General features: G+C 38.4%; 1 protein-coding gene across 1 annotated transcript in view; it reads left to right on the forward strand.

The window, feature by feature from the left end:
* Positions 1-13,010, forward strand: part of LOC114030669 (fer-1-like protein 6) — a 193,259-nt gene that overhangs the window by 164,893 nt on the left and 15,356 nt on the right. Inside the window, exons 36-37 of the mRNA XM_027845520.1 lie at positions 1,584-1,682; positions 4,708-4,949. Of these exons, the coding sequence (XP_027701321.1) occupies positions 1,584-1,682; positions 4,708-4,949 (341 nt within the window). The remainder of the gene's footprint in view (positions 1-1,583; positions 1,683-4,707; positions 4,950-13,010) is intronic.

A 13,010-nucleotide genomic window follows, 5' to 3' on the forward strand; every position in this document is an offset into this window, starting at 1 on the left:
AGAGTCCTACAGATATTAATTAGCAAAGCTAGGATTCACATGCACATCTCCTGACTTCAAACTCACTGTCCTTTCCACCAGACCATGCGGACATTTTATGACGATGCAACGTGGTGGCCATAATGGCAGTGAATACGACCAAATCCTCATTCAGAATCTGCCTGCTTTTTGTAGTAGTAGTAGATGGGGCAGGAGTAGTGGAATGCTGTGGCTCTCTGAACCAAATTAAGACAAGATGCATGGTAGGTTTCAGATACAGTGGCCAACTATTGGAAAACATCAAGCAATAGGTATGCAAGGGCACTGGTAAGGGTATGGTGGCCACTTATGTCCATGAATATTTAACAATAACAAGACAACTAAGAATCATAATAAAGTGAAATGGATTTGGATTCAAAATATATGATTTCAAGTTCTGGCTCTACCGCTTTCTTTCTATGAAATGTTGGACAAAATGTTACCTTTCAGCCACTCATCTCTAAAATGAGGAAGTTAGGTTAGATGCTGTCTAACATCCCTTCCATCCCTAAGTCCTATAATTCCTAATTAGTCTAATTAATAATGATGTGATTTTCATAATTATAATTTGGTTTACTAGAAGTAATATGTTTTAGCAATAAAATGCCATGCTATATTAATTATGACATTATGCTATATTAATCATGATTGTATATGATACTATTTATTAGTGGCACATTGCATAGAACACTAGGCCTGGAGTTCAGAAGACCTGAGTTAAAATCCAGCCTCATACATTTACTAGCTGACCTTGGGCAAGTCACTTAACCCTGTTTGCCTCAGTTTCCTCATCTGTAAAATGAGCTAGAGAAGGAAATGGTAAACCACTCCAGTATCTTTGCCAAGAAAACCACCAAAGGGGTCATGAAGAGTCAAATGTGACTGATAATAACTAAACAACAGCAACAACAAAAGTGGTTTATTAATAATATTTAACCAGGTTTTATGAATAGACTTGTGATTCATTTATTGATAATAAATGGTTTAGAGGCCATCTCCAGTCATTCTGATATGTATCTTGCCACTAGATCCTGATGGCTCCAGAGGAGAAAATGAGGCTGGTGACTTTGCACAGCCCTCCCTCACTTAAGTCCAATTCACTTGCAAGTCATGGCATCACCTTCCTGATGTCATGGTCCTCTTTGAGAATGAAGGACAAACAATAACAACAATAGTTTATCAAGAAGAACATTAATAAGGGATAGTAATTTGGGGGTCCAGGCTTATTGCTTATCTATATGAGAAACTCCTGGTTTGAAAGCTAGTACTAAACAGATTGACAATTCACCTATAATTTATAGCCTCAGAAAATTACCTGGGGCAGAGTTGTGAGGATCAAATGAGAAAACTTACCAAAAGCATTTTGTGGCCCTTGTAGCACCATATAACTACTAGCTATTGTAGATGGGGATACTGGGGTTGAATGACTCATTCGAGTTCTCTCAACTAATATATGGAAGAGCTTGGATATGAACCTAGAATCTCCCATTTCAGATCTAGTATTTTCCGTCCTATGCAATAAAGTGTCTTGTCTATAACTTAATGCTGACTTCTCTCTGTTTCAGTTATGAATTAAGAGTAATAATCTGGAATACAGAAGATGTCATTCTGGAGGATGAAAATATCTTCACGGGACAAAAATCTAGTGATATTTATGTTAAAGGGTAAGTTCATTTAAGCAAATGACTACTCTTCTTTTTTGTTTTGTTTTGTTTTGCTTTGTTCTAAGGCAGTTACTACCTCACAGGAAACATCCACTTTGAGGACTTGACTATACTCCATTTCTTGATAAGTTTAAGTGAGACGCTTATCTTTTCAAGCTGTTTAAAATGTCAGATAACAATCCCTCCCATCTAGGTATATGGGTATACATCAATGCTTGAGGGCAACTAGATGGCACATTGGATAGAGTACGGGGCCTATAGTCAGGAAGACCTGAGTTCAAATCTAGCCTCAGACACTTACTGGCTATGTGATCCTGAACAAGTCACTTAGCCCTGTTTGCCTCAGTTTCCTCATCTGTAAAATGAGCCGGAAGAAGAAATGGCAAACCATTCCAGTATCTTTACCAAGAAAACCCTAAATAGGATCACAAAGAGTTAGACATGATTGAAAATGACTGAACAACAACAACAAAGTAACCCTTAGAACCTGCATTCAAATTTCCCCAGCTTCCTAACCCTATTGAAATTAGAAAGACAGTCCTGTGTTTGATTTTTAAAAAAAGTTGTATCTTATAACAGGCAATAATACTCAAATTAAAACCAGACCTCATCTTTTTCTTTATTGTTACAATATACACTATGCCCAGATGGTGGGGCATAAATATTTTTTTAGTTTTCTTTTTTTTTTTTTATTTTGAACTTGACTATCATCAACAAACACAAATATACCAGTATGCATAGATAAAGAAGATTATACATGAAACCAGGAATTTCTGTTAGATAGAAATTTTTAATTCGTATTAACAAAATCAACCTGTTTGTCTCCCTTTCTCAGCTTTCTGTTTCGTTCTGTGTGCATTTTTATAAATTTTATACCTTAGCGTAGCAGCTGAAAGTTTATAGGACTTTACCTGAAGCTTTGAGACAAAACTCAGCAGAAGAGGTCAAAGAACCTTTATCTCAAGCTAGGCTGTGCTGGCAGCTTCTTTCCTTCCCAAAGATTTCCTTCCAATAGATTGTAAGGGCAGGGACTCTCTTTTGCCTCTTCTGTAGCCCCACTGCTTAGCACAGTGCCTGGTACATAGTAGGCTCATAATAAATGTCTCTTGATTGGTTCCACCTTATAAGTGACTCATTGTTTCAAGATCTTCATAGGATCAGAATGGAAATATGAAATTACTTGCAAAATTAGAAATAACTTGAAGCAACAAGTCAAGCAGTTAACTAACAAACAATAACAAGCAATAAATGCATTAAGTGCCTACTCTGTAGCAAGCTCTGAACAAGGTGCTGAGGATATAAAGATGGACCAGAAATATCTGAATAGCAGATAACAGTGTGTACATATCAAAGTAGATACAAACATAGTGCTTTTTGCTGTTGTCACGTCCAACTCTTTGTGACTCCTTTTGGGGTTTTCTTGGCAAAGATACTGGAGTGGTTTGCCATTTCCTTCCCCTGCTCATTTTACAGATGAGAAAACTGAGGCAACCAGGGATAAGTGACTTAGCCAGAGTCACACAGCTAGTAAGTGTCTGAAACCAGATTTGAACTCAGGAAAATGAATCTTCCTGATTTCAGGCCTATCACTCTATCCACTGTGCCACATTGCTGCCCTAACCATAATAACAACTAGCATTTATACTTTGAGATTTGTCAAGAGCCTTACAAACATTACCTTGTGCAATCCTCACAATAACCCTGGGAGACGGGGGCTATTATCCCCATTTTGCAGATGAGGAAACTGACAAAGAGAGTTGTTAAGTGACTTGCTTAGGGTCATAGAGCAAATTAAATATCTGAAACCCAAGTTTGAACTGAGGTCTTCCTGACACTAGCATCTGGAAGAGTATGAGAAGCTTGTTTATCACAAAAGCACATGACTGATGATGATGATGAGTATAATATAATAGCCTTGAGAGTATAAAGGGTTCTAAAGTTTGCAAAGTTCTTTACATACATTATCTTGAGCTTCACAACAACCACATGAGGCAGATGCAACAGGTAATATTATTCCCCTTTTACAGGTGAGGAAACTGATACTTGGAGACGTTAAGTGACTTGCTCAGGGTCACTCATACAGCATGTATCACAAGTGGAATTCAAACCCAAGTCTTCTTAGCTCTAAATTCCCCCATTACATTTGGAGTTAGGAGACATAGCTTCTGATCCTATCTCCATGTGTATCTGTCTGACCCAAGATAACTCAAATTACCTCTTCGAGCCTCAGTTTCTTCATTTGTGAGTTAGTGCTCTAGACCTTAAGATCAGCACAGCATCCCTGGGAGGTCATCAGCCAAGGTATAGTTATTCCATTTTTACAGATGAGAAACCTTATTTTTTATAAAATATGAATATAAATATAAATATAAAATAAGTAAAGTTCAAAGTCTCAAAGCCAAACAGAGTCAGAGCGGGCATCCAGCTTATTTGACTCTTTGCCAGTGTTCTTTCCAGGACAAGTAACATAAATATCACAGCTCAGTTCCTAAGAGGGAGAGAAATTTTAGAAAAGGACAGACGGGAATTTCCAGACCCCCAGCCCACCCTAGAAAATGTGGTCTCCAGCTAAACATGTTAACATGAAGTAATTGCTATTGTCTTCAGATAATCAAGGCTGTGGGAATTCCCATTTTATTTTGGTTGGGGTAAGGGAGATAAAATGCTCTTTTTCAAATGAAAATTCAATTAAATGTTTTAAAGCATAGTAAGATGGTTGATGTAGTGAGTCATACTCAGAGGATAGTTAGGATAGTAAATAGGCTCTTGGCTTGGAGTCAAGAAAACTTGAGTTCAAATCTAAACCCCAACTCTTACTAGCTGTGTGACCCTGGGTAAGTCACTCAACCTCTGTATGCCTCAGTTTCTCCAACTGTAAAAGGGGGATAATAATGACACCTGCCTCACAGGGTTGTTTTGAGGACCAAATGAGATAACATTTTAAGGTGCTTAGCACAGTGCCTGGCTCATAGTTGCTATGTAATAAATGTGTATTCCCTTACCCTCACTTGCTCTCTTCATACAGATGGTTAAAAGGTGTGGAAGATGATAAGCAGGAGACTGACGTCCATTATAACTCTCTGACTGGAGAGGGGAACTTCAACTGGAGGTTCCTGTTTCCATTTCAGTATCTCCCTGCTGAGAAACAACTGGTCATCTCCAAAAGAGAAAACATCTTTTCCTTAGAAAAGACAGAGCGGAAAATTCCTACTGAGCTTGTTCTCCAAGTGTGGGATTTTGAAAGGCTCTCCTCTGATGATTTCCTGGGTAAGCTGGCAGCCCCACTGAGTGCACATGAGCAGTCTGGCTCATTACATAGTGTGGCTGCCCCGTGTCCTCCAAAAACTGAACCTGCTCCCCGTCCCTCGAAGAGTTTACAGTTATTAGTAGTAATAGACTTAACTATTGAAAAACAGTATGGAGTAATGGAAGAGAACTGGTTTTAGTGTTAGGGAGTCCTGGGTTCAAGTGTTACCTTTGATTTATAATATGTAACCCTGGGTCAGTCGCTTAACCTCAGGGACCCAAGCAACTCTCTAAGAGTATATGCAACAGAATGGGTTGCTTATTGGATGACTCATAGAATCATAGCCTTAGAGCAAGAAGGAATTTCAAAGTCAAGTCCCCTCATTTTACAGTTAAGAAAACTAAGGCCTGGAGAGGTTAAGTCACTTGCCCAGAAACACACAAGTACTAAGTATCTATCACCTGAAGTTTCCTATGAGGAAATCACAGGTTTGGACCAAAAAATTACAAATTACAAATTAAGATAGACACACTAACAAGAATACTATACCGTCCAGTCATATAGACAGATGGAATATAGACAGATCTGTGATTTCTTCGGCATGGTAAACTCCACCTAGAGAGAAATCAGCCTGTCTATGCCTTATCAAAAAAAAAAGTCCAAAGGAGTTACCTGAGGCCTATAGAGGTAAAGAGACTTTCATAAGGTCACACAGCTGAGAAGTGTCAGAAGTAAGATTTGAACCCAGGCCTTCCTGACTCAAAGTCTAGTGCTCTTTCCTCATGATATCTTTTATTTTGCCTAGTCATATATCGTTTTACTATTTCCATCCTGCTGTTCCTATTTATTTAGCACATAATAAAAATAACAGCTCACATTTCTATATTGCTTTATAGTTCACAAAGGTTTTCAATCAGTCAACCAATAAGCATTTCCTAAGCACCTTCTATATGCCAAACACTGCGCCAGGTGATTGGGCTACAAAGTCAAAAAACAAAACTGTGCTAACTCTCAAGGAGTTTATGTACTAATGAGTGAGAGAAAGCATGTGAATATGTGGGTAAATATACAGATATATACACATGTTTACATGTATGTAGAGACACACATACATGTATGTATGTATGTGCAGGATGTCCCAAATGCCATAGTGCAGGTTTAAGCTATTTAAGCTTATTATTAAAGTTCAAAATCATACTAAGACTTTATGTGTATATAGAGATGGATGCACACATACATATGTAGACACAAAATAAGTACAAGGTGATTTGGAGTGGTGTGCTAGTACCAGTGTGTGTGTGTGTGTGTGTGTGTGTGTGCGCGTGTGTGTGTGTGTGTGTGTGTGCGCGCGGGGTGTAATGATGTAGGTCCTTAAACAATCATCAAGTATTTATTAAGCACCTACTAGGTGCTATAGAACTAGCACCTCTGGTGTGAGGGCTTGATGGGCACCTTTCAGGGCTGCTCATCTACCTTTGGTGTCCACCTGGCATCTCTTATCTGTGGCTCCAAGAAGCTGTAACATGAGCAGTGTCCATACCCTGGTAAATCACATTAGCAGATGGGCTAAACCAGGTTGAGGGTAAGGGACAGGCCTCAAACCCATCAGTGACTTAGGGGGATGTCTACTTTAAGCATGTGAAGACTTCCTCCAGCAGAATGGGCAGCAGATGGGTTTTTTTCCAATGGCCATGAAGGCAGCTGCAGCAGGTGCCGTGGAGAGCTTAGAGTTTGGTCAGACATCAAAGATGCCAAGGTCATCCACGGCATCTCAGGCCATCACCAGTTGTCCTGACTTTTGTCTTGCCACTGGACTTTGATGACTCTGGAAGAGAAAGTGAAGCTGATGACTTTGCACAACTCTGCCTCACTTAAATCCAAATCAAGTACAAGTCAAGACATCACCCCATGATGTCATTGGTTTTCTTCAAAAACAAAGGACAAGCAACAGTAGCAACTCTGTGCCAGACACTGTGTGTGCCAGGTTTCTGGATACAAATATGAAAACAAAACCAGTCTCTGCTCCCAAGAAACTTACCTCTGACCATGCCCAATAAACTCCTCTGAGCTCTCTGTTACCTCCAGGATTAAATGTAAAGTCCTCTTGTTTGGCACTTATGGTCCTTCCCAACTTGCCCCACCCCCACCTTTCCAATCTTCTTATACTTGAATCTCTTCCATGCACTCTGAGCTGTAGGTACACTGGCCTACTTGTTGGCCTTGAACAGGATGCTCCATCTTCTGCTTCTTGCGCTTTGCACTGGTTGTCCTCTAGGCCTGGAATGTTTTTCCTCCTCACCTCCAACTCTTGACATTTTACAAACATTACAGCACTAGCGAAAATTATTAAATTAAAATTTTTAAATATTAAATTATTAAAATGGAAATGATATTTATTTGTGTTACTTACCTTATTGGGTTGCTATGGGGAAAGCAAATCCCTAGTTTCTTTTAAAACTTGGCTCAAGCACAACCTTCTACTAAATCAATCAATCCATAAGCATATATTCAATAAGTGCTTACTATGCATCAGGCACTATGCTAAGCGTTGATAATACAAGAAAAGGCAAAGCATTTATTTTAAAAAGTCCCTGCCCTCAAAGAGCTTAAATATTAATGCGGAAGATAACTAACTAGGTATATGCAGATCTCAGACTGAGTGGATGGAAGGCAAAGGCTCAAGTGACTGGGGGAACCTGGAAGGATTCCTGAAGAACATGGTATTTTGAAAAGATGTATTTTGTTTCACAAGATTAAAGAAACAGGAACTCCACACTCACTGGCCTTTTGAAGGTTGGAACCAAGTTTCAATGTCAATTTTCTTGACATCTTTGGCCTCTTTAAAGACATAGCTCAGATACCACTTTCTGCAAGAGCCACATTTTCATATCGATCTTCTCCTTTCCCACTGAGCTAGTGTTGCCATGGGTGGGATCCCAGACATTTTATATGAAACACAAGTGGTCTAAAAATTTTATTCTGTTCAATTTAACAGGCATTTTTGAGGAGATTGGAGTAGATGACCCCTAAGGTTCCTTTTATCTCTAAATCCATGATTCTAAAATCCAAATTCAAGATATGTTAGGTTCTAATGATAAAAAGACAAAGAACAAGCAGTCTCTGACCTCAGGTAGCTTACATTCTCTTGGAGTATACAACAGATATACAGGTACAGCATAGAGTGATGTTGGGAGTTGGGCAGAGTAGAGACAATTGTGGGAATCAGGAAAGGCTTCGTGTAGGAGGTGGTGCCTAAGCTGAACCTTGAAAGGAGCTAGAGATTCAGAGAGGCAAAGAGAAAGGAGAGCATTTCTGGCACAGAGTAAAGTCTGTACAAAAGCATGGAGGTGAGAAATAGAAGGCCGTATGTGAAGAACAGCAAATAGGCCAGGTTGCTTACATATGGAGTGCATAAGAGGAAGCAATGTGAACCAAGTCTGGAAAGATAAACTTTCAGACCCTGGGAGAGCTTCAATCCAAGATGGGCTTTGGAGCATAAAATACATAATGTTGGAACTAGAAGGTTAACTGTGAAATCACCTAAGCCAATACCTTCATTTTACTGAGGACGCCCCAGAGAAATCAAGTAACATTTAACCAGTTAGTAGAACCCTCAATCCATGACAATGATAATTACTAAATATTAAAATGGATTATTCAGGGAAGATATCAAGTGTACTTTTTTTTAAAAAGCTCTAAAAATAAAAGAGCTTCCCATCTGCTGGGGATTTTGAAGGCAGTTCAACTTAGTTCAATATGTATCTTGTTCCTGTATGCAAGGTTCATACTAGGCACTGAGGATTCAGAAATAGTTGTGACATAGACCCTGCTTTCTAAGAGCTAACAGTCTAAAAGGGAGGATATATATATATGTATATATATGCACATATATGTATATATACATACATATACACGTGTGTGTACACATATATACATACAAACACATAGAAACACACACATACATATACCTATATATATGTATATATATATATACATAGATATATACCCATATTATATATGCATAACTATTTGTGAGAAATAAAGAAGTCTTAGCAAAGCACTATGGGAAAAGAGAGTGGGAAAAAATCACTTATTGGGTATGGGGTTAGAGAAGGCTTCTTGAAGGAGGGAGGAAGGGAGAAATAAGATGATCCATAACTTCAATCTAGTGATCTGTTCTTTTTTTGTTTTATTTTGTTTTCTCGAGAACGAAATTTTAATTCTTTAATCATTATTCAACAATTATAAAATTAACATACTTCCTAATTTCTTTCAAATATCGAATGAAACATTTTTCTTATTATAAGTTTAATACAGAGAAGAAATACATATTTCAGAAATTAACAAAACTGTTTTTGGTGTGTGTGCAGTAGTGGGGTAAAATTAAATATGAATTTACACCATTAAACAGAGAATTTCACTTGGAAGAATTGCTGGAAGTATGACATGAATATACTGTTAAGTAACTTTCTCAGTAATTTACAGTTTATAAGTTGCAAAACTGGAATTTGAACTTAGTTCCTCTATTTGTTCACTTTTATCAAAAGTTTTAAGGCTTCTATACCAAAGTTTTCCAAACTGTTTTGATTCTTCACCCACTAAATTATTTTTTGAGCAAATCTCCCTATATATATATATTTATTTTTATAAATATTCATATTACTACTGTATTGATAATTACATACAGCATAAAACTTAAACAAAAATACATTTTTTTCAAAAGAGAGTCAAAGATGAAATAATATTTTACCAAAAAGTCAGTAGGAAGTCTGCAAAATTTATTTAGCCGGGAAGTGACATGATTAGACATCAGTTTAGGACAATTAGTGATCTGTTCTAAGGTAGCCAAGGTCAAATGCCAGTTACTCTAGTCCAAACATCTATAACCATGAGCTACAACCAGTGGGAGTAGAAGAATTGACTGCGATTTTCAAAAAATAGCATAAAGGTTTATTAGCTGGTTGAAGGAAAGAGATACAAGGCAGTGGGTGAGGGGGGAGGGCAGTGTTGAGAAGTCACACTGAACTTTGTGGGGAATGACAATTGGGCCTTTTCCCAGAAAACATCCAAAATGGATTCTTAAGATGAGACTGCCCTGAACATTTCTTACGATCCTATTTCTAAAAACCCCAAATGGCATTGTGGAAAGATGCATAGCACTGGAGACAGGTGGCCTGGATTCAAATCCTGCCACAGACACTTAATAATTGTGTGATCACGAGCAAGTAATTTTAACTCTCACATGCTATTATCTCACCAGTAAAATAGCAAATACAGAAAATAATGTGTGAATTACCTACCTCATAGTGTGGTGACAGAACTCTGCACATCTTAAAGGACAGTATAATTGCGAATTACTATTTGAAAAGAGGAGTCATTAGTTGATTTTTTTTTTTCATTCAAAGGGCTGACCTCAGAATTATAGTCCATGGAGCTTTGTTCCAAAGACCTCTTTAAGACAGAACCACGGAATTCAACTTTACACTCAGACTCATTGCTTCATAATCATATTTAGTACATTTCTGTAGTATGTATTAGTGTCCACAGTGCTGAAACTGAGGAGATGAACTGAGGAAAATGAAGGATGTTTTTTTTTTCCTTTAAGCTACATCGAGGAAGAGGGAGTGATGACAAAAGGGATAGGGCAGGGTGATAGACATCAGACAGAAGATAGAACTACTTAATTCTTATTTTGTTTCTATTCTCTCTGCCAAGGAGAATGACCTTTCAACTAGAGGAGTAAAAAGGACCAGAAAATGATTAATAAGGAGGTGAAACCCACAAGAAGCCGGGAGGTAGTAACAGAGCACCTAGCTATCCTTGCTTAGTTTAGGTCACCAGTCCTAGATAAACTAACTATGTATCACTGACCTTGTGACAGAGCCACTACTCCCTAGCTCTCTGGTATATTCTGTCTTAAGTCCTCCAGCAGCTTTCAATACACTCTCGCCAGAGGCATACATGACCAGCACAGAAAAAGTATCTAGATAAGTAAACTGCTCTGCTTGCTCCTCTGTCATCCAGGGTCCGTCTGGTTCTGTTACTCTTCCTCCTGACTACATAGACAGCTCCATAGAATAAAGATTCTCGAAAGTTTGGGTCACAGCTGCTTTTGTAGGTTGGCAGTCTCAGAGGGGAAGGGGTCTGGTGCCTCATCAGGGTGTTTACCAATAGCTGCCACCTTCCTATTCTACCTATCAATAGTCCTGCCTTCCCAACTGTGACAAGATAATTTCAAAAAGTGATTTTTTCCAGCTTTTAATCAATGTGTTGGCTTCTTTATGAAATATTTCCAGTTGGCCACCATTTCCCAACAGCCCAGAGGCCCAGTTGTTGTTGCATTATTTTTCAGTCATGTCCAACTCTTTGTGACCCCATTTGGGGTTTTCTTGGCACAGATACTCATTTTACAGATGAGGAAACTGAGGCAAACAGGGTTAAGTGACTTGCCCTGGGTCACACAGCTAGTAAGTGTGTGAGGCTGGATTTGAACTCAGGAAGAGGAGTCTTCCTGATTCTAGGTTTGGTGCTCTATCCATTGGGCCACCTAGCTACCATTAGAGGCCCAGACTTAGGAGTAAATTGCTTCTCACAGAATAACCACCGCAGGCTTGCTATGCATTTTCCTTCTAGTTGTTGGTATTATCAGTCCAACTCAAATCAGATGCTCCTTCTGTTCTTTATTCTTCATTTTATTACTCATCAGTCCCTTTGCTTTGGATAATTTTCTCAGTTTCATCTCTTGCGTCAGTTTTCTATTTCAATGTCTGTCAACAGCTCTACCTTTTCAAGCTTTATCTGAGCATTTACTTGCCTTCCCTGGAATGTGCAGAATACAGTTGATTGTGACCCACACATTTAATTAAAGGGGACTTGACCATTTTTTTAAGAATCATTAACAAAACTGCTTAATTAAAATGAGACCTACCCTGGCTACATGACTCTCTATTGAATTTCTTCCCACATCTTAACACATTCCATGTGTTCTGGATAATTCCTCATGGTCCCTGAGGCAGATTGAAGTCCATGTGGTTTGTCTCTGAGCACCTTGGAATTAATTTTTCATTTAACATTTAACACCTGTGGGTCCCCATGTAATGTACAATTACATTGTAACTATTTTTTTTATCATCATCTACAAGCCTAGGATTAAATAAAAATTTAGACTGGTTCTTATAGTTTCCCCAGGTGTGTAATAACCCACATTTCATTCAATAATTCAATATGTCCATTTCTTCACAATTTGGAAAAAAAACCTTCCCTTGGCTATACTACAGAATCCAGCTTCCATCTCATCTCTCTTATCCTGTCCGTTGCTAAACTTCTTAAAAATGCTATTTATACACCTAATCTGCCCTCCCTTTTATCACCCTGCCCTTCTCTTATCCTCTTCCCCTTCTATTGTCATGTAGGGCAGTATAGATTTCTATACCCCATTGCCTGTATATCTTATTTCCCAGTTGCATGTAAAAATAATTTTTAACATTTGTTTTTAAAACTTTGAGTTCCAAATTCTCTCCCTTCCTCCCTCCCCACCCACCCTTATTGAGATGGCAAGCAACTCAATACAGGTTATACATGTATAGTCATGCAAAATACTTCCATAGTAGTCATGTTGTGAAAAACTAACTGTATTTCCCTTCATCCTATCCCGCCCCCCATTTATTCTATTCTCTCCTTTGACCTTGTTCCTCCTCAAAAGTGTTTGCTTTTGATTACCCCTCCCCCAATCTGCCCTCCCCTCTATTATCCCCCCAGTTGAGTATGCATATTATTCCCTCCTTAAGCCAAATCTGATGAGAATAAGATTCACTCATTTCCTCTCACCTTCCCCCACTTCCCCTCCACTGTAAAAGCTTTTTTTTTGTCTGTTTTATGTGAGATAATTTACCCCATTCTACCTCTCCCTTTCTCCTTCTCCCAGTATAATCCTCTCACTTCTTAATTTTATTTTTTAGATATCACTCCTTCATTTTCATGAGTTAGTATTTCTCAAACATGGAGACAGAGAGACTTTCAGAAAAGGTAGCCAAGGGAGTAAAAAAAGAGCACTAGCCTGGAAGCAGTGGTAATCTGGTAAA

The sequence above is a fragment of the Vombatus ursinus genome, unplaced genomic scaffold (genome assembly GCF_900497805.2).
Source record: "Vombatus ursinus unplaced genomic scaffold, bare-nosed wombat genome assembly UNPS02014973.1, whole genome shotgun sequence".
NCBI lineage: Eukaryota > Metazoa > Chordata > Mammalia > Diprotodontia > Vombatidae > Vombatus > Vombatus ursinus.